General features: G+C 33.3%; 1 protein-coding gene across 5 annotated transcripts in view; it reads left to right on the forward strand.

Moving 5' to 3' along the window:
* The window catches only part of CDH19 (cadherin 19), a 97,866-nt gene that overhangs the window by 54,443 nt on the left and 20,933 nt on the right, over positions 1 to 22,490 (forward strand). For all 5 annotated transcript variants that reach the window (XM_082355194.1, XM_082355192.1, XM_082355195.1 and 2 more), the window contains 2 exons: positions 13,524 to 13,645; positions 18,447 to 18,568. In XM_082355194.1, coding sequence (XP_082211320.1) covers positions 13,524 to 13,645; positions 18,447 to 18,568 — 244 coding nt within the window. The remainder of the gene's footprint in view (positions 1 to 13,523; positions 13,646 to 18,446; positions 18,569 to 22,490) is intronic.

Genomic DNA, 22,490 nt, shown 5'->3' on the forward strand with positions numbered 1-22,490 from the left:
AAATAAATTTCTGTGTTGCAATTAAACAATATTTACCATCTATTAAATTAGTCTGTTATATTCAGGAAGTATATTTTCTTTCTGTTTTTTTGTATTCGCATCATAGTTATGGTTAAAAATAAAAGCAAAACCTGTTACATGTTTCCTTCCACCACCTTCCCTTCATCCATTTTCTGTACTTTACAGTCCAGGGGCTTACACAAACTTCCATATATTTATTAAGGTGCTGAGTACTGCTTTGCTCTTTGGAAGGGCTACTGACACAAAGAAGAGCTTCTTTAAATTAATGAGACAGACGATGCTCCCACTTTTCCACTGTAATTCCTAACCATAAAATGCTGCCTTCTAATATGTAGATATAGTTCCTATTTATTAGCAGTAAATTTAATAATGAATATAAGTATATATGTAGTATATATATGTGTGTGTATATACAAGTCAGTAAATTAATTGTTTAGATTTTAAAGAGTATATTAACCTGTTTGTTTTTCTGACAATACTAAAGAATACATAATTTTTAAAAATGCTTTCATGATTAAAGCTTTCATTATATTATGCTTTATAATAATAAAATTGTAGAAACAATTTAAATATCTAATCTCAGTGGTGTAAATAAGGCAATGAATGATGAATGCTTTCTAATGATGCTTATGAACATAAAGACATGGCATGATTCTTTAAAAATAATACAAAATCATTAGAGTCATATGTTTACTACAAGTAAAATATTATGTAAAATAAATGAGAAAAATAAGTGAGCACACCCAAATATTAACAGAGGTTGTGTTTTTTTAAAAATTTTATTTTATTTATTTTTTTATACAGCAGGTCCCTATTAGTCATCAATTTTATACACATCAGTGTATACATGTCAATCCCAATCACCCAGTTCAGCACACCACCAACCCCAACCCCCGTGGCTTTCCCCCCTTGGTGTCCATACGTTTGTTCTTTACGTCTGTGTCTCAATTTCTGCCCTGCAAACCGGTTCATCTGTACCGTTTTTCTAGGTTCCACATACATGCATTAATATACGATATTTGTTTTTCTCTTTCTGACTTACTTCACTCTTTATGACAGTCTCTACATCCATCCACGTCTCTACAAATGACCCAGTTTCGTTCCTTTTTATGGTCGAGTAATATTCCATTGTATATATGTACCACAACTTCTTTATCCATTCGTCTGTCGAAGGGCATTTAGGTTGCTTCCATGACCTGGCTATTGGAAATAGTGCTGCAATGAACATTAGGGTGCATGTGTCTTTTTGAATTATGGTTTTCTCTGGGTATATGCCCAGTAGTGGGATTGCTGGGTCATATGGTAATTCTATTTTTATTTTTTAAGGAACCTCCTTACTGTTCTCCATAGTGGCTGTATCAATTTACATTCCCACCAACAGTGCAAGAGGGTTCCCTTTTCTCCACACCCTCTCCAGCATTTGTTGTTTGTAGGTTTTCTGATGATGCCCATTCTAACTGGTGTGAGGTGATACCTCATTGTAGTTTTGATTTGCATTTCTCTAATAATTAGTGATGTTGAGCAGATTTTCATGTGCTTCTTGGCCATCTGTATGTCTTCTTTGGAGAAATGTCTATTTAGGTCTTCTGCCCATTTTTGGAATGGGTTGTTTGTTTTTTTAATATTGAGCTGCATGAGCTGTTTATATATTTTAGAGATTAATCCTTTGTCTGTTGATTCATTTGCAAATATTTTCTCCCATTCTGAGGGTTGTCTTTTCCTCTTGTTTATGGTTTCCTTTGCTGTGCAAAAGCTTTGAAGTTTCATTAGGTCCCATTTGTTTATTTTTGTTTTTATTTCCATTACTCTAGGAGGTGGATCAAAAAAGACCTTGCTGTGATTTATGTCAAAGAGTGTTCTTCCTATGTTTTCCTCTAAGAGTTTTATAGTGCCTGGTCTTACATTTAGATCTCTAATCCATTTTGAGTTTATTTTTGTGTATGGTGTTAGGGAGTGTTCTAATTTCATTCTTTTACATGTAGCTGTCCAGTTTTCCCAGCAACACTTATTGAAGAGACTGTCTTTTCTCCAGTGTATTTCCTTCCCTCCTTTGTCATAGATTAGTTGACCATAGGTGCGTGGGTATGTCTCTGGGCTTTCTATCTTGTTCCACTGATCTATGTTTCTGTTTTTGTGCCAGTACCATATTGTCTTGATTACTGTAGCTTTGTAGTATAGTCTGAAGTTAGGGAGTCTGATTCCTCCAGTTCCATTTTCTTCCCTCAAGACTGCTTTGGCTATTCGGGGTCTTTTGTGTCTCCATACAAATTTTAAGATTTTTTGTTCTAGTTCCATAAAAATGCCATTGATAGGGATAACATTGAATCTGTAGATTGCTTTGGGTAGTATAGTCATTTTCACAATATTGATTCTTCCAATCCAAGAACATGATATATCTCTCCATCTGTTGGTATCATCTTTAATTTCTTTCATCAGTGTCTTATAGTTTTCTGCATACAGGTCTTTTGTCTCCCTAGGTAGGTTTATTCCTAGGTATTTGATTCTTTTTGTTGCAATGGTAAATGGGAGTGTTTCCTTATTTTCTCTTTCAGATTTTTCATCATTAGTGTGTAGGAATGCAAGAAATTTCTGTACATTAATTTTGTATCCTGCAACTTTACCAAATTCATTGATTAGCTTTAGTAGTTTTCTGGTGGCATCTTTAGGATTCTCTATGTATAGTATCATGTCATCTGCAAACAGTGACAGTTTTACTTCTTCTTTTCCAATTTGTATTCTTTTTATTTCTTTTTCTTGTCTGATTGCCATGGCTAGAACTTCCAAAACTATGTTGAGTAATAGTGGTGAGAGTGGACATCCTTGTCTTGTTCCTGATCTTAGAGGAAATGGTTTAAGTTTTTCACCATTGAGAATGACGTTTGCTGTGGGTTTGTCATATATGGCCTTTATTATGTTGAGGTAGGTTCCCTCTATGCCCACTTTCTGGAGAGTTTTTATCATAAATGGGTGTTGAATTTTGTCAAAAGCTTTTTCTGCATCTATTGAGATGATCATATGGTTTTTATTCTTCAGTTTGTTACTATGGTTTATCACATTGATTGATTTGCATATATTGAAGAATCCTTGCATCCCTGGGATAAATCCCACTTGACCATGGTGTATGATCCTTTCAATGTGTTGTTGGATTCTGTTTGCTAGTATTTTGTTGAGGATTTTTGCATCTATATTCATCAGTGATATTGGTCTGTAATTTTCATTTTTTGTAGTATCTTTGTCTTGTTTTGGTATCAGGGTGATGGTGGCCTCATAGAATGAGTTTGGGAGTGTTCTTTCGTCCGCAATTGTTTGGAAGAGTTTGAGAAGGATGGGTGTTAGCTCATCTCTAAATGTTTGATAGAATTCACCTGTGAAGCCATCTGGTCCTGGACTTTTGTTTGTTGGAAGATTTTTAATCACAGTTTCAATTTCATTACTTGTGATTGGTCTGTTCATATTTTCTGTTTCTTCCTGGTTCACTCTTGGAAGGTTATACCTTTCTAAGAATTTGTCCATTTCTTCCAGGTTGTCCATTTTATTGGCATAGAGTTGCTTGTAGTAGTCTCTTAAGATGCTTTGTATTTCTGTGGTGCCTGTTGTAACTTCTCCTTTTTCATGTCTAATTTTATTGATTTGAGTCCTCTCCCTCTTTTTCTTGATGAGTCTGGCTAATGGTTTATCAATTTTGTTTATCTTCTCAAAGAACCAGCTTTTAGTTTTATTGATCTTTGCTATTGTTTTCTTTGTTTCTATTTCATTTATTTCTGCTCTGATCTTTATGATTTCTGTCCTTCTGCTAACTTTGGGTTTTGTTTGTTCTTCTTTCTCTAGTTCCTTTAGGTGTAAGGTTAGATTGTTTACTTGAGACTTTTCTCATTTCTTGAGGTAGGCTTGTAAAGCTATAAACTTCCCTCTTAGAACTGCTTTTGCTGCAACCCATAGATTTTGGATCGTTGTGTTTTCATTGTCATTTGTCTCTAGGTATTTTTTGATTTCCTCTTTGATTTCTTCAGTGATCTCTTGGTTATTTAGTAGCATATTGTTTAGCCTCCATGTGTTTGTGTTTTTCACGTTTTTTTCTCTGTAATTCATTTCTAATCTCATAGCGTTGTGGTCAGAAAAGATGCTTGATATGATTTCAGTTTTCTTAAATTTACTGTGGCTTGATTTGTGACCCAAGATGTGATCTATCCTGGAGAATGTTCCATGTGCACTTGAGAAGAAAGTGTAATCTGCTGTTCTTGGATGGAATGTCCTATAATTATCAATTAAATCTATCTGGTCTATTGTGTCATTTAAAGCTTCTGTTTCCTTATTTATTTTCATTTTGGATGATCTGTCCATTGGTGTAAGTGAGGTGTTAAAGTCCCCCACTAGTATTGTGTTACTCTCGATTTCCTCTTTTATAGCTGTTAGCAGCTGCCTTATGTATTGAGTTGCTCCTATGTTGGGTTCATAAATATTTACAATTGTTATATCTTCTTCTTGGATTGATCCCTTGATCATTATGTAGTGTCCTTCCTTGTCTCTTGTAACATTCTTTATTTTAAAGTCTATTTTATCTGATATGAGCATTGCTACTCCAGCTTTCTTTTGTTTTTTGGGTTTTTTTCTATGTAACCAATTTTATTTATTTATTTATTTATTTATTTATTTATTTATTTATTTATTTATTTATTTATTTTAACATCTTTATTGGAGTAAAATTTCTTTACAGTAGGGTGTCAGCCTCTGCTGTATAATAAAGTGAATCAGTCACACATATACATATGTCCCCATATCTCTTCTCTCTTGCATCTCCCTCCCTCCCACACTCCCTATCCCACTGCTCTAGATGGTCACAAAGCACCGAGCTGATCTCCCTGTGCTATGCAGCTGCCTCCCACTAGCTATCTATTTTACGTCTGGTAGTGTATACATGTCCATGCCACTCTCTCACTTTGTCCCAGCTTACTCTTCCCCCACCCCGTATCCTCAAGTCCATTGTCTAGTAGGTCTGCATCTTTATTCCCGTCTTGACCCTAGGTTCTTCTAGCCATTTTTTTTTCTCTTTACTTTGTTTTTTTAGATTCCATATATATGTGTTAGCATACGGTATTTGGTCTTCTTTTTCTGACTTACTTCACTCTGTATGACAGTCTCTAGGTCCATCCACCTCACTAGAAATAACTCAGTTTTGTTCCTTTTTATGGCTGAGTAATATTCCATTGTATATATGTGCCACATCTTCTTTATCCATTCATCTGTTGATGGAAACTTAGGTTGCTTCCATGTCCTGGCTATTGTAAATAGAGCTGCAATGGACATTTCGGTACATGACTCTTTTTGAATTATGGTTTTCTCAGGGTATATGCCCAGTAGTGGGATTTCTGGGTCATATGATAGTTCTATTTTTAGTTTTCTAAGCAACCTCCATATTGTTCTCCATAGTGGCTCTATCAATTTACATTTCCACCAGCAGTGCAAGAGTGTTCCCTTTTCTCCACACCCTCTCCAGCATTTAACATTTGTAGATATTTTGATGATGGCCATTCCGACCGGTATGAGAGGATATCTCATTGTAGGTTTGATTTGCATTTCTCTAATGATTAATGATGTTGAGCATCCTTTCACGTGTTTGTTGGCAATCTGTATGTCTTCTTTGGAGAAATGTCTATTTAGGTCTTCTGCCTGTTTTTGGATTGGGTCTTTTGTTTTTTTGATATTGAGCTGTATGAGTTGCCTGTGTGTTTTGGAGATTAATCCTTTGTCAGCTGCTTCATTTGCAAATATTTTCTCCCATTCTGAGTGTTTTCTTTTTGTCTTGTTTATGGTTTCTTTTGCTGTGCAAAAGCTTTTAAATTTCTTTAGGTCCCATTTGTTTATTTTTGTTTTTATTTCCATTTCTCTAGGAGCTGGGTCAAAAAGGATCTTACTGTGATTTATGTCATAGAGTGTTCTTCCTATGTTTTCCTCTAAGAGTTTGATGGTGTCTGCCTTACATTTAGGTGTTTAATCCATTTTGAGTTTATTTTTGTGTATAGTGTTAGGGAGTGTTCTAATTTCATTCTTTTACATGTAACTGTCCAGTTTTCCCAGCACCACTTATTGAAGAGGCTGTCTTTTCTCCACTGTATATGCTTGCCTCCTTTATCAAAGATAAGGTGACCATATTTGCATGCGTTTATCTGTGGGCTTTCTATCCTGTTCCATTGATCTATATCTCTGTTTTTGTGCCAGTTCCATACTGTCTTGATTACTCTAGCTTCATAGTATAGTCTGAAGCCAGGGAGGCTGATTCCTCCAGCTCTGTTTTTCTTCCTCAAGATTGCTTTGGCTATTCGGGATCTTTTGTGTTTCCATACAAATTGTGAAATTTTTTGTTCTAGTTCTGTGAAAAATGCCAGTGGTAGTTTGATAGGGATTGCATTGAATCTGTAGATTGCTTTGGGTAGTAGAGTCATTTTCACAATGTTGATTCTTCCAATCCAAGAACATGGTATATCTCTCCATCTATTTGTATCATCTTTAATTTCTTTCATCCGTGTCTTATAATTTTCTGCATACAGGTCTTTTGTCTCCTTAGGTAGGTAGGTTCATTCCTAGATATTTTATTCTTTTTGTTGCAATGGTAAATGGGAGTGTTTTCTTAATTTCACTTTCAGATTTTTCATCATTAGTGTATAGGAATGCAAGTGATTTCTGTGCATTAATTTTGTATCCTGCTACTTTACCAAATTCATTGATTAGCTCTAGTATTTTACTGGAGCTCTAGTAGTATCTTTAGGATTGTCTATTTATTGTATCATGTCATCTGCAAACAGTGACAGCTTTACTTCTTCTTTTCCACTTTGGATTCCTTTTATTTCTTTTTCTTCTCTGATTGCTGTGGCTAAAACTTCCAAAACTATGCTGAGTAATAGTGGTGAGAGTGGGCAGCCTTGTCTTGTTCCTGATCTTAGTGGAAATGGTTTCAGTTTTTCACTATTGAGGACGTTGTTGGCTGTGGGTTTGTCATGTATGGCCTTTATTATGTTGAGGAAAGTTCCCTCTATGCCTACTTTCTGGAGGGTTTTTGTCACACATCGGTGCTGAATTTTGTCAAAAGCTTTTTCTGCATCTATTCAGATGTTCATATCGTTTTTCTCCTTCAGTTTGTTAATATGGTGAATCATGTTGATTGATTTGAGTATATTGAAGAATCCTTGCATTCCTGGGGTAAACCCCACTTGATCATAGTGTATGATCCTTTTAATGTGCTGTTGGATTCTGTTTGCTAGTATTTTGTTGACGATTTTTGCATCTATGTTCATCAGTGATATTGGCCTGTAGTTTTCTTTCTTTGTGACATCTTTGGTTTTGTTATCAGAGTGATGGTGGCCTCATAGAATGAGTTTGGGAGTGTTCCTCCCTCTGCTATATTTTGGAAGAGTTTGAGAAGGATAGGCATTAGCTCTTCTCTAAATGTTTGATAGAATTTGCCTGTGAAGCCATCTGGTCCTGGGCTTTTGTTTGTTGGAAGATTTTTAATCACAGTTTCAATTTCATTACTTGTGATTGGTCTGTTCATATTTTCTATTTCTTCCTGGTTCAGTCTTGGAAGGTTGTGCATTTCTAAGAATTTGTCCATTTCTTCCAGGTTGTCCATTTTATTGGCATATAGTTGCTTGTAGTAATCTCTCATGATCCTTTGTACTTTTGCAGTGTCAGTTGTTTCTTCTCCCTTTTCATTTCTAATTCTATTGATTTGAGTCTTCTCCCTTTTTTTCTTGATGAGTCTGGCTAATGGTTTATCAATTTTTTTTATCTTCTCAAAGTACCAGCTTTTAGTTTTATTGATCTTTACTATTGTTTCCTTCATTTCTTTTTCATTTGTTTCTGATCTGATCTTTATGATTTCTTTCCTTCTACTAACTTTGGGGTTTTTTGTTCTTCTTTCTCTAATTGCTTTAGGTGTAAGGTTAGGTTGTTTATTTGAGATGTTTCTTGTTTCTTAAGGTAGAATTGTACTGCTATAAACTTCCCTCTTAGAACTGCTTTTGCTGCATTCCATAGGTTTTGTGTCGTTGTGTTTTCATTGTTATTTGTTTCTAGGTATTTTTTGATTTCCTCTTTGATTTCTTCAGTGATCTCTTGCTTATTAAGTAGTGTGTTGTTTAGCCTCCATGTGTTTGTATTTCTCACAGATTTTTTCCTGTAATTGATGTCTTGTCTCATAGCGTTGTGGTTGGAAAAGATACTTGATACGATTTCAATTTTCTTAAATTTAACAAGACTTGATTTGTGACCCAAGATATGATCTATCCTGGAGAATCTTCCATGAGCACTTGAGAAGAATGTGTATTCTGTTGTTTTTGGATGGAATGTCCTATAATTATCCATTAAGTCCATGTTGTTTAATGTATCATTTAAAGCTTGTGTTTCCTTATTTATTTTCATTTTGGATGATCTGTCCATTGCTGAAAGTGGGGTGTTAAAGTCCCCTACTATGATTGTGTTACTGACGATTTCCCCTTTTATGGATGTTAGTATTTGCCTTATGTATTGAGGTGCTCCTATGTTGGGTGCATAAATATTTACAGTTGTTGTATCTTCTTCTTGGATTGATCCCTTGATCATTATGTAGTGTCCTTCTTTGTCTCTTGTAATAGTCTTTAATTTAAAGTCTATTTTGTCTGATATGAGAATTGCTACTCCAGCTTTCTTTTGATTTCCATTTGCATGGAATATCTTTTTCCATCTCCTCACTTTCAGTCTGTATGTGTGCCTAGGTCTGAAGTGGGTCTCTTGTAGACAGTATATATACAGCTCTTGTTTTTGTATCCATTCAGCCAGTCTGTGTCCTTTGTTTGGAGCATTTAATCCATTTACATTTAAAATAATTATGGATGTATGTTCCTATTACCATTTTCTTAATTGTTTTGGGTTTGTTATTGTAGATCTTTTCCTTCTCTTGTGTTTCCTAACTAGAGAAGTTCCTTTAATCATTGTTGTAAAGCTGGTTTGGTGGTGCTGAATTCTCTTAGCTTTTGCTTGTCTGTAAAGCTTTTGATTTCTCCATCGAATCTGAATGAGATCCTTGCTGGGTAGAGTAATCTTGGTTGTACGTTCTTCCCTTTCATCACTTTAAGTATATCATGCCACTCCCTTCTGGCTTGTAGAGTTTCTGCTGAGAAATCAGCTGTTAACCTTATGGGAGTTCCCTTATATGTTATTTGTCATTTTTCCCTTGCTGCTTTCAATAATTTTTCTTTGTCTTTAATTTTTTCCAATTTGATTACTATGTGTCTTGGTGTGTTTCTCTTTGGGTTTATCCTGTGTGGGACTCTCTGCGCTTCCTGGACTTGGGTGGCGATTTCCTTTCCCATGTTAGGGAAGTTTTTGACTATAATCTCTTCAAATATTTTCTCTGGTCCTTTCTCTCTCTCTTCTCCTTCTGGGACCCCTATAATGCGAATGTTGTTGCATTTAATGTTGTCCCAGAGGTCTCTTAGGCTGTCTTCATTTCTTTTCATTATTTTTTTCTTTATTCTGATCTGCAGCAGTGAATTCTACCTTTCTGTCTTCCAGGTCACTTATCCATTTTTCTGCCTCAGTTATTCTGCTCTTGATTCCTTCTAGTGTAGTTTTCTTTTCAGTTATTGTATTGTTCATCTCTGTTTGTTTGTTCTTTAATTCTTCTAGGTCTTTGTTAAACATTTCTTGCATTTTCTCGATCTTTGCCTCCATTCTTTTTCCGAGGTCCTGGATCATCTTCACTATCATTATTCTGAATTCTTTTTCTGGAAGTTTGCCTATCTCCACTTCATTTAGTTGTTTTTCTGGGCTTTTATCTTGTTCTTTCATCTGGTACATAGCCCTCTGCCTTTTCATCTTGTCTATCTTTCTCTGAATGTGGTTTTTTTCCACAGGCTGCAGGACTGTAGTTCTTCTTGCTTCTGCTGTCTGCCCTCTGGTGGATGAGGCTATCTAAGAGGCTTGTGCAAGTTTCCTGATGGGGGGGACTGGTGGTGCGTAGAGCTGACTGTTGCTCTCCAGAGGTTGTGTTTTATAGTATCACTACTGGTGGTTACTTATTTTTTTCTACCAAAAATATTTTAGCTAATAATTTCATCTTTATACTGAAATTAATTACTTTTATTTTTTTAAATGTCAACTATGTCAACTTTACTTATTTATTTAAATTAAAAAAATTTTTTTCTGCCACACCACTTGGCTTGTGGGATCTTAGTTCCCAATTAGGGATTGAACCCAGGCCCTCCACAGTGAGAGTATGGAGTCCTAACCACTGGACCACCAGGGAATACCCACAAAATTAATTACTCTTAAAAACAGTTTGTGAGAGCCTACAAAAAGAATATCTTTCAAAGTCTTTTATGGACGTTCATTTAGAGTGCCTTTTAAATAATATTATGTTTAAATAATAGGTTCACAGATTTCTTTCCATGTGGTATAGTTTGATGTAGCAAATGTTCAAAATATATCATGGAAACAAAATCAAATGTATATTAAAAAACCACAAGAACACATTTCAGGAGGTTTCCCCCTTTTTTTGGAAGCAAAAGATCCAGAAAATACTAAATAATTTCAATTTGAGTTTTAATTTGATAATATCTCTTCCTTAATATTCACCCCATGGCAAGATATATAGAAAAGAAAGGGAATGATAATGCAGTATATTTTCCCCTCAGGGATGTTCCATTGCTTGGGAAAAAGAGATTAACACATAGTAAGCAGGGTAAAGTATACCTACTTCCAATAACTTATATTACTCAGCTTTTCCTCGTGAATATCACCTGGTGTTTCTGTGAAGCATAGACATTCCCAGGCTCATTTCCAGCAAGTCTTGGGTGGGATAAATCAACTGGTTTAACAAAATATTCTTGTCATTGTCAAGAGCAGAAAAACTTGAGAAGTAAGTTTGCCTTGGTATAAATTGCTATAATAAGCTATATGGTAACTGCTTAAGAAAACTGGGGGCAGGTATGAAGGAAGAATGCAGTATGTAGACCTGAAAGTGAGATGATACAGTTGCTTTAAGGAGCCTAATGTACTGGGAATTAGAGCTTAGAAATGGTCTGTAATAAAAACTCCATCATACAATTATGAGAAACTTCACAAGAAATTTTCCTTATGATTTTCATTTTATCCCCATTCTCTGTATTACCATATTGTTTAGATTCCAGATATAGGGCATATATTCTTTTGCCACTACTGTGGATGATTCATTCTTTGGACATTATTAAATTTTCCTTTCTAACTAAACCTGTAGTCAAATTTTATAAGATTTTATAAATATGAGAAAGAATATAGTCTTTTCTGTTAGAAAAAGAAGAGCAAGTTAAATTCAAGCAAGCAAAAAAAAAAAAAAAAAGAAAAAAAGAAGAAAGTAAAAAACATTAGAGCAGGAGCAGTGAAATTGAAAATAGAGAAATACAGTGAAATGAAAAGCTGATTCTTCCAAAACACTGGTACAAGTGATCAATCTAACCAGACAACCAAGAGGGAAAGAACAGAATAGACAAAAATTACCATTATCAGAAATGAAAGAGGGCACATAACTATTGAACCCATAGATATTAAACAATATTATAAGGAAATACTATGAACAACTCTACACCTATGAATTCAGACCAATTCCTTGAAATTCCTTGAAAGAAACTACCAATATTCACATAAAAGGACAAATAATCTGAGTAATCAGGTTTGCGAGAAACAGCCCAGCTCAGGAGCCAGAAGCAGGTTTGTATTTAGTTCAAGAATGACAGAGATATCTTTCACCAGTGGAAGAGGCTGTCTTTAAACATCTTTCACCTGTGCATTAAAAAAGTACTTTAAAATTCTTGAAAGATCTGGTGGAGTTGCACCTACTCGGGAATCTCTAGGCTTTGTATATGGGCTTGGCTATTAAGTGCCTCCGTTTTTCTTCTGGGAAGTGGGAATAGTAGAGGCGTACGAAGATTAAGAACCCGATATAAAGGCATCCTTATATGTACGGAAGAATCATTTGTTTCTATCATTCTGTCAAGAGCTCTTAGCAGTGAGAAAACATTACATAGCCACATTCTATTCACTCAGCATTTTAAGAGGAATGAAGAGTCTTTAAAAAAGGAACTGTGAAGCAAACCACAGATTAAAACTATATTTTAAGCTTTTTAGTTCAAGCTCTTTCTAATATGTATGACACACTTCTTTCCTCTCTTAAATGGTGTGTATTCACTATTATTTAAAATGTTACTGATGACTCAGGGTCATAATTTTTTAAAACTTTTATAAGGAAATAATCTCAAACTTTTGGTTGGTTTTATTTGGAATGGTGTATTATAGAAACAGGATATTCTGTACCCTTACTATAAAATATTAAACTACTGTTTCGTTTTGTCAACAAATCTAAGTAGGAAATGTGACCACTTGTGGATATGTAAGCAAATTGCTTATAAAGGTTTAAAAATGAGTAGAGCTAAAACTGAATTCTTTTAAAGCTTAATTCTTTGTAGTTTCTGTTTTAATTTCCCCCTCAACACCAACGTACAAATTAGTGTGATATTTTTAGAGAACTGTCAATTCAAGATTAAAATATTCTCATCTTTTGCCACATAATTATGGCAAACCTCATTGATGTCTTATCAAAATCTTTAGGAATATATATGCAATGAGAAGGCATCACTGAACCCTAGTTATTACTCTTCTTTAATTTTTATTATTAATCATTTGCAAGCAGATAAGACATGCTGAGTACTTCAAAGTCTTCTTTCATTGTGGAATTTGAGATTATTTTCTGGGCTTTTGCCTGAGAGAATTTTATTATCTGGCTTCTTTCCATTCATGATCTAATAATAGCACATTACACCTACTATCCTTACTTCCTCACTTTTAGGAGATATGTGTATATACTTATATATGTATACACACACATATATACATATATAAATATATGTAATAAATATATACTTTATTTTTATTAGATATTATCTAATTATTTCCTTTAAACAAACAAAAACAAACATTTCTCATATGTCAGCAATCAAGTAATTATAATATGATGCACAGATTTAGAAAGTAACTATGTGGTGTAGCAAGGAGACTCGGCAGCCTAAACTGAGAATTTGTTTTACATTGCTTCAAAGGAAAAAAAAGGTTCACAAGTTTTAATTTTTACCCCCATTTATTTGTACTTCTCTTCATTTTGCAAAAGACATTTTGCCATTCCTTTTTAACCAAGTCATTCACTTATGAAAATTCTCTTCTCGGAATGAGAATGAGTGACATGTGTCTAGATTTCACACGTGTCAATTGAAATCTAGAACTGTTTTAGGTTTTTGGTGTGTTTTTTTTTTTTTTTCTGTCTCCATTGAGCTGAATCTTAAATGTAGAATTTACCTTTCTGAAAATTGTTCAGCATTGTATTAGCTGTGTAGAGTGTGGATCTGATAATATCTTATTGCTTAAAAAGAGTGTTATACACTCTTTAAAGAGTATTATATGGGGAAAATAATAAAATTAAGGAATTATTTGTGTGTGTGCAGGTATTCTATTACCAGAAGCAAAGTGTTCAGTATTGATGACAATGGTACAGTCTTCACAACTAACCCTCTTGATCGAGAGATTAGTGCTTGGTATAACCTAAGTGTTACAGCCACAGAAAAATGTAAGTACTCATTTGGGAACCATATATTGGTTCCCCATATTTTTTAAACCATTCAGTAATCTCTAAACATAGAGACAAAAGCTAAAGTGTTGCTGAAATTAGAATTAAATGGTATTTTATATGTCAGTTCATACATGTGTATTTAATTTATCATTTTAAATTCAAAATGTCTGTGCATTCCTACTACAGCTTATTTATATACTTACCACTAAATATCTTCATTTTTATTATGGCAATAAATAATGTTTAATGCAAGAAATAAATCATGGAAAATTCAGAAAAACACAAGAAATAAACAAAAAAAAGTTGAAATTCTAAGAACTTTTAATTATATAATTATATGTTCTTACCATATTTTTCATGAATGCATTTTTAAATCAATTTTTAAAAATTGAATATAAATTTTGTAAGTTTTTTCAAACTGGGCATATAAAATGTTGCCCAGCAAAATGTGTTCAAATTAAACTCATTGTGTCAGCAGTGCTGATAGTCACATCTTTAATAATCAGTAGTGACCAGTTTTTTTTTCACAGATAGGCAGATGATTCCATTTTCAGGTTGCAAAACATAGATAAAATCATCCCAGTTTACCACTTAGAGTGTGTCTTCAGAATTCTCAGTCAGAATTAGGTCAACCATATCCATTCAGGCTCAAAAGAATAGATAGAACACAATGGAAAGGATTATCAAAATCCTCCCTATTACTTAGTCAATGGTTTAAATATAATACAGTAAAGGATTCAATTTGTGAGTTTTCAATGTTTTAGATTGCATCCTTTCAAAACTGATTTTGCATAGAATTTTATTAATCATGTTTACTTTCTTGGCTTGTTCTTTGAAAGTCTTTGAACATATATCTCACTCCTCACCTTATTGAACAGTAGGCTGATGAGACGGTGGAGTAGAAAGCATCTCTTGCATATTTTTTGTCATACATTGAATAGCTCTTTGGAAACTGCAGAAGGACTGGGTCTGGGTTTTGAATTTTCTGTTTAACTAAACGATAAATGATGGGGAGCAAATGTTGCAGGGGAGTAAATGCCTGCTGCACAGAAGAAACGCCAAGGCCTTTGGTGTCAGAAAACACAAAGATGTTTGTCTAAAAGCAAGAAACTTTTATTCATTGGATATTTCTGAGAACAAATTATTTATATCATTACTTACAAGACTGCTGAGAAAAGAATTCAAATCAGTTCAAAGGAAGACTGGACATCTTTGAAAAATGTGTTTCTACGTAAAGTAGCCTTCAACTATTAAAAGAGCATGTTTTAATGAATTTATGTAAACAATTAGCCACTGGAATCTTATTTTATATATAAGGGGAATTTTTTGTAAGACTATATCATAAACTTCTGTTAAATTAGAAGTACTACAATTTAAGTTATTAAAAAGCAGAGTCTTTAAAATGTGTTATTTGTATTGTTAGACACAAATATTGTATTAAAACAAAATTATAAATAAAAGAAGATTAAAAATATGGCTAAGGAAAAAATGCCTGTGAAAGGCAAAATGAATATAAACTGAATATATTTATATTACATGGAATTTATTACTGAGAAGTTAAAAACTGTTCTAGAAATAAGTGATTAGAAATGTTATCGAGTATAGCAATTACACAATTCATGCTGATATGCTTCTGGTGCTGTAAAATCAGTTTCCTCAAAATAAAAAAATTCTTTTAGATAAAGAGAGATTTGATATTCCCATTGTTATTTTTATCATTAAGTTGAAAAGTTACAGGATGGGGAATAAAATTCCAAAATAAAATATAATCAGATAAATATTCTCAAAAACCCACAAAGTTAATTATCATTTAACTCATCTTTGAAGATATATTTTTGAAAATGTTTGTTTCATTTTAAGGGAAACTGCTTAGAAAAAACTTATGTAACACTGAGTAACCAATTTTCATGTATTTTTTCCTCTGTCTCTTGATTCATTTTTAATCCACATTATTAAACTCATTTTAGAACAATTTTGGAGAAAATAATTGTAAGTGCCAATTTCTCATTACCATAATATTGATATCAAAACTAATTGACCATTTAAGTCACTTAAGACATAGTAATATAAACAAACCACCTAAACAGTGGAAAGCAAGGCTTCACATAAAATTGTTACAAAAAGTACTTGCTGCATGTGTTAACTACCTGGAAGCTTGTGACATAACAATTATGCTGATTACAGGAAAGAGATGTTCCATTTTCACATATGTTTTCCCAGCAAATGAAGTTCACTGTGCTTAGTCTTTTTCCTGGAAAGCAGCCCACATTAAGCACCAAGCTATTTATCAGCATGCCAACAAAGTGAATAAAATGACTAACTACTTTAAAATGAAGCTCTGAAGATATGTGTATGCTTTTTATAGTCATGCCAAAGGTTTAATTTGAACTTAATTTTAAATAGATTTTTCAGAAAAACAGATAAAATTTTTAAATGAATTTTTTACTAATTTTCCTTAAATTTATTTGTAACTGATATACTTTTTCCATTTTACTACTTAAGCAGAATGTTGTTCTATAGTGATATATATTTAAACCATAAAAAATGTTAGACTTAAGTTTTGAATAATTTCATCTTGAAATATCTAGAAATATCTTTTCATATTTAATGTTTCTTAATCAATTTTATCCTGAATGTAACACACTAGAGAAGAGTCTCAAAATGATAATTCTTAACGGTTTATGTATTTTCTAAAGGCCATGGGTTTCTTTTGTATGCCATAAAACTTGCAAATTTTAATTTTAATTAATTGAAAGCTGCAATTTCTATCATAATTGCCACTGTTATTTATTAGTTAAAAACAATTACAACCAAAAATTTTATCCCAACCTGGAAAACCTCTTCACGAGGTGAAATAGAGAGAAACAGTTTTATAATTAAAAATCATTAAACCAGAATTTGATGTGCATCACAGTAAATTGATAAGAAATTGTCAAATCAGAAAGAAATCTCAGCCTTTTACATAGCCGAGCAGATATAACCCACTGCAGACGTGTTCTCAAGATAAACCATTACTGGCCTTAAAGTAGGAGAACTTCACATCACCCTGTGCCACACAGTTTATCCTAAAATCACTAGGTAGTTGGAGTGACCATCTGTGTTTGTTTGCTAACTGAAACCTAAACTTTTATACGTTTATGACAAGAGGTAGTTTTACATCTTAGGGTCAAGGCCTTTGCTGAAGTTAGGCTCCTACCCTCCCACAGAAACTGGGATAAAAAAGTGCTATCTTCGTTGGTGGTTTTATTTCAAGGAACTGGCTCCCAGGACTGGAGAAAGACAGGCCTGGGTTGTAAAGTTGGCAAGAGGTTTATCTCAATTTTAAAAGGTTTACATACATTTAAAAGAGATAGAAAAATAGTTTACAGGCTTTTCTAAAGTAAATGCTCTAAGAAGAGGAAGGAAGGAAAGACTTTTCCCTAGTTTTCAACAGGGAGAGTTAAGCCTCTTTTTTTAAAAAATTTGTATTTGCCCTTACAAATTACAATTGCAAATATAATGCTTTGTGATTTTAGAAAAAAGAGCATGTAAGATTATAAATAAAAACACTGAGACAAACAAAAGAAACTCCCTCTCCCCACTCTTCAATGTATGTACCTTCCCACGGCTTTTTAAAATAAACAAGAAAGATTTAAAATAATGATATACAAATATACAATACCTTATGCTGCAAATTGTTTTTTAGCACTTCACAAAACATCATGTATATCACTTCTGGTTAGTAGATAAATAAAATAATAGTATTTAATGTTTATTGCTTATTTATATGTTAAGTGATCTTCTAAATGTCTCATATGTATTAATTCATTTAATCTTTATAACAGCTCTGTAAGCTAGTTACTAGTATCATTTCCATTTTACAGAAAACCAACTGAGACAAACAGTGGTAAGCATTTTTGTCAAATTGAGAACCAAGATTAAAATACATTTTTAAAACTCATGATATTACTACATGTGTTACATTGATGCATTCATTTTTAATAAGCATGCACAATTTCATAGTTTGGTGGTAATTTATTTCCCCAATCCCTTTTGGGTTATTTCCAGTTGTTTGGTTGGGATGCAAACAATTCTGGAATAAATAAATTGGATCACATACTCTTATATATTGGTGCCTTGGACTGTAGCATGGGTTTCCCAAACTAATAACTGGGTCAAAGATAGGTGTAGTTTAGCCTTTACCATCCATTGCCAGATTAGGTTCTAAAAGAGGCTAACATCCCACTATTTTTCACCCTTCCACCATCACTGGCTCTGTGTGTCATATTTAACACATGGACTAAATCATCATTCTCCTCATTTCTGGTGAGCGAGCGCCTTTGTGAAAGTTATGATAGAGCAACACATCTCAACTGCAGGCATTTTTGCCTTCTAGTACATTTGACCATGTCTGAAGACAATTTAGATCATCACAACTAGAGTGGAGGGTGCTACTGGCATTCAGTTAGTAGAGGCCAGGGATAATACAAATATGTTCAATAGTTCCTGGATTTAAAAACAAAAGTGTTCATGTACTTGACTATCTCCTTTACTTTTACTACTTTTCCTTATCAGCTCCTACAATCCATGGCAGATACAAGGCACTGGATTAATATTGGTTGAGCTGAGTGTGTTGAGAACATTTTTTCTAGGCTGTATTGTTGATAAATAGATGAATTATATAGCTATCCTGTCCTCAGCTTTTATTCAAGTAAAATAAAAATGTACCACGTAGCCTCTAATGCAATTTTCATGACCATTTTTCCCCTAAAGACAGCATTAGCATTCTTTATTTTCATTCTGTTTATTCAATTTGCAGACAGTATAGAACAGATTTCTGCAGTCCCTGTGTATGTGCAAGTTCTCAATATCAATGATCATGCTCCTGAGTTCTCCGAATACTATGAGACTTACGTTTGTGAAAATGCAGTCTCTGGTCAGGTAAGAATCCATAATAAATTGCCGATGTCGAAACATTGCCTTGTATTATATAGAATAACTTTTGCTATGTATTCCTCCCACTTTAAAATGATAAAAACAAGCGTTATTTAGCTATATTAATTCCATGCTTTAATGCTGTAAATTCTGTATAATTTAAATTTCTTTATTTTATTTTATTTTAAACATTTTATTTTTATTTTTATATATTTATTTATTTATGGCTGTGTTGGGTCTTCGCTTCTGTGTGAGGGCTTTCTCTAGTTGTGGCAAGCGGGGGCTACTCTTCATCGCGGTGCGCGGGCCTCTCACTATTGCGGCCTCTCTTGTTGCGGACGGAGCACAGGCTCCAGACGCGCAGGCTCAGTAATTGTGGCTCACGGGCCCAGCTGCTCCGCGGCATGTGGGATCGTCCCAGACCAGGGCTCGAACCCGTGTCCCCTGCATTGGCAGGCAGATTCTCAACCACTGCGCCACCAGGGAAGCCCTCTTTCTTTTAAAAAAATATGTAAACTTCACATTTTCTACTTCCAAATTCCTCAAATGTTTGAAAAATCTGCTAACACTCAGGATTCAAGAGTAAATCCTTTGTACTTTGTCAGTTCAATAAAGAAAAATTTTTTGTGAGTCCATAGAATAAATAATTTTAATTAATTTTTATTTTTCCATTCATCATGAAGATAAAGATAAAATGATATATAAAATATATCAGACATCAACACAAATGAAACTCAATTTCAAATTGAGTTACTAAGTATGTAAAGACTTATGAGAGCATACTCATTTTGAAATAAATTATCATTACTTCACAATTTTTTTCACACATTTTCTCACGTGGAGCTTACCTTTTTTCATTTGTAAAATGTAGAGTTTAAATTAGATTCTTCTTTGAGTGTCTCAGTTCCGGTACACAATAACTTTACATTTTTTTAAGTATCCTATTAAATGTCATAAAACATTTTAAAAACTTATAAACTAGTTTTCAAAATACCAAATAAGTATATATACTATAAAAGCAATTATTCTAAGTAGGCTTGAATTTATCAATAAAGCTAGTTGGAGACAATTTGGATTTTACAAAAGTGAAAATTATAATTTTTTACCAATAAACAGTAGTAGGCAACATTATACTTTATTTTCAATTTCCTAATATGGTAAAAATTTAGGCATATCTTAAGAAATAAATATACCTTAATTGTTATGAATTATTCAGCTGTAAAATATTGGAAATCATCAATGGGTCTTAAAATGTCTTGTGAAATTTATTCAGCTAAGTTTATGCTAGAATACATTTTATTCTGGAAAGAATTCTCAAATCTTGCCTATAAGTATTTCCTAAATATTTTTGAAAATGATAAAAAATGATTAGAAATATACAAATGAATTTAAACTTAAAATATCTATTTTAAATGGATTTGTACCCAGGGTTTTTGATAAAGTGAAAGGTGAACATAAAACTGTCAGAGACTCTCCACAATGCAGCACACTGTCCTCTAGATCCAAAAGCAAACTGATTTAGAAACTTGTGAACATACAATATAGGATAGAAAGATTCAAAAACAGAATGCAAGTGAACTGGGACCCATCGCTTCTATAAACACTGGGCTTAAACATCTCTTTAAACTTGGTGTTACAAATAGATCTATGCCTAAAAATTTGATATATCTAAGTTTCTCAAGCATTTCAAACATACCTGGTTACCTGGACACATCAACAAATAGGCAACTTTTAAAAAAATCACTTAAATAGTTAATGTAAATCTAATAAATGATACTTTAAATGTAGTAAATCAGTTTCCTTAAAAGTCACATAATTTGGGGAATAATCAATTTATCTTACAATTTTCTAAACTATACATATTTACATATATCAGGTAAATTATATTTTTACAATTATTATAAGTAGTACTATATTTTATAGTTATATATGTCAAATTTAAAGTATAAAACTAGTGTGGTATGTTGTTTTACATACTTTATGTAAATATGAATGTATTCAGAGTACCCCATTGATGGGACAATGTAGACTCAAACTTAAAAAAAATAGGCTTAATTTACTTCATACACTATACATTTCTTTCTGTAAATGTTCTGGGTGGTAAGTCCACTTACCCAACAAAATTGCATGTTCAGTGGTCTTGACCAGGCTGAGTCGGGCAGAAGATTTGGAAATGCAACATGATTTACACAATAAAAGACTTAGCCCAGAGCTCTAGCCCATGGTGATAAGTGCTTCTAGAATAATGCTACCTATGTCCAATGACTACACTGGACCTTTTATCCTAACTCCTCAATTGTTGTTTATAATAACAATCATAATTTAAAATGTTTATAATAACCTTTTGCAACTTTTGTGTCGTGTGGCAAGATGGAGATATACATTCCTAGTAGGAGCTAGCTCCCTTCACTATTGCATTAGAATCCATTCATGTCTTTACTGACTCAGTGGACCTTTCATTCTTTTCACAGACCCTAACTCTTAAGCAAGAACTCAGAAGTCAGTACATTTATAATATAGCGGAATAATCACCTTTTTTGAGAAATGAGTGTTTGTTTTTTCTACTCACTGCTCACTGACAGTGAAAGCATGATCATAAGAGTCTTTGGACATTAAGTACAGAGGAAATAATAGCAGAGGGCAGAGCAGATGAAATTTCCTACAGCACAGTTTTCTGACTTCAATGTTAAAAAAAACTTCAATGGTTTTTCCAAAACCAGCACATAAAAGTGCAAAACTCCCTGGACTCATATTTAACACTGTCTTTGATTTGGTCACAATTTTATCTACCTTGATTTGAAAAAAAAAAAATCTTGTTCATACTCTGAACTGCTTGTTTTTTAAAACATAGATAACACTTTCTACTTTGTAGTTTTGTTCATACCAACTCTCCTTTCTGAAATGTCTTTATCTAATTCTGTTTAAATTTTAACTATATTGCAAAACTGAACTCAAATTTACCATAAGTAATCTAACCAATTTTAAACAAATAAATAATGTTTACAATGTCCCACACATGATTCTAGCAAACACTATAGCATTAACCCATTTAATTCTCAAGAAATATATGAGGAAAATATATTACATGCCTCATTTTCCAGGTGAAGAAACTGAGGCCCAGAGAAGTTACTTCCTAAGAAAAAACAGAGATATTTTATCCCAAGTGCTGGCATCAGAATCCATGCATTTTACCATCATATTTTGCTCCCTATCTATACCTAGTTTGAATAGATCTTATACATTTGTCAAACAAGTTGTCTCTAGTTTTACATGTTTTCTAGATTATATTTGTGATAAATGAGCAAGTTTATTTTGATATTCTTGATAATAATAATTAGTTGAATAAATGAACAGAGCATGAAGACTATGTTTCTCGAAACAATGATAGGGTATTTTTCTCTACAATTCTCTGTAGATATACATTTGAATTTATTAGCCGATATGTGATATTTAAAACCTTGAGAGTGATAAGATCCCTTGAGGAGAGAGAGTAGACAGAGAAAAGACTAAATCTAAAGACTGAGACCCAGATACTCCATAGTAAGTATTGGGAGTTGCAAGGAGCAAACCAGGAGAGTGTGGGACCCTAGAAACCAAATAAAGAAAGTGCTCCAAGGAGGAGGGAGTTATTACCTTTTTAATTTACTGCTTACAGGTCAGGTAAAAGCAGAAAAGAAAAGGTCCATTCGAATTCAACAATTTGGGACTTACTAGAATATTTGTAGGTAAGAAAGTATATGATGTCACCCAGGAAGAAAATATAAAGTGAGAATATGAAATATAGGGCATATGAGAATGCCCTATAAAGTGAGAATATGAAACATAGGGCATATGAGAATATGAAACACAGGGCAGAGCCTTTGGGAACAGCAATATTTAAGGATTTGGTAAAGGAAGAGAAGCCTGAGAAAGATACTAAGTAGGTGTG

This window comes from Balaenoptera borealis (genome assembly GCF_965194805.1).
Source record: "Balaenoptera borealis genome assembly, chromosome: 14".
Lineage (NCBI taxonomy): Eukaryota > Metazoa > Chordata > Mammalia > Artiodactyla > Balaenopteridae > Balaenoptera > Balaenoptera borealis.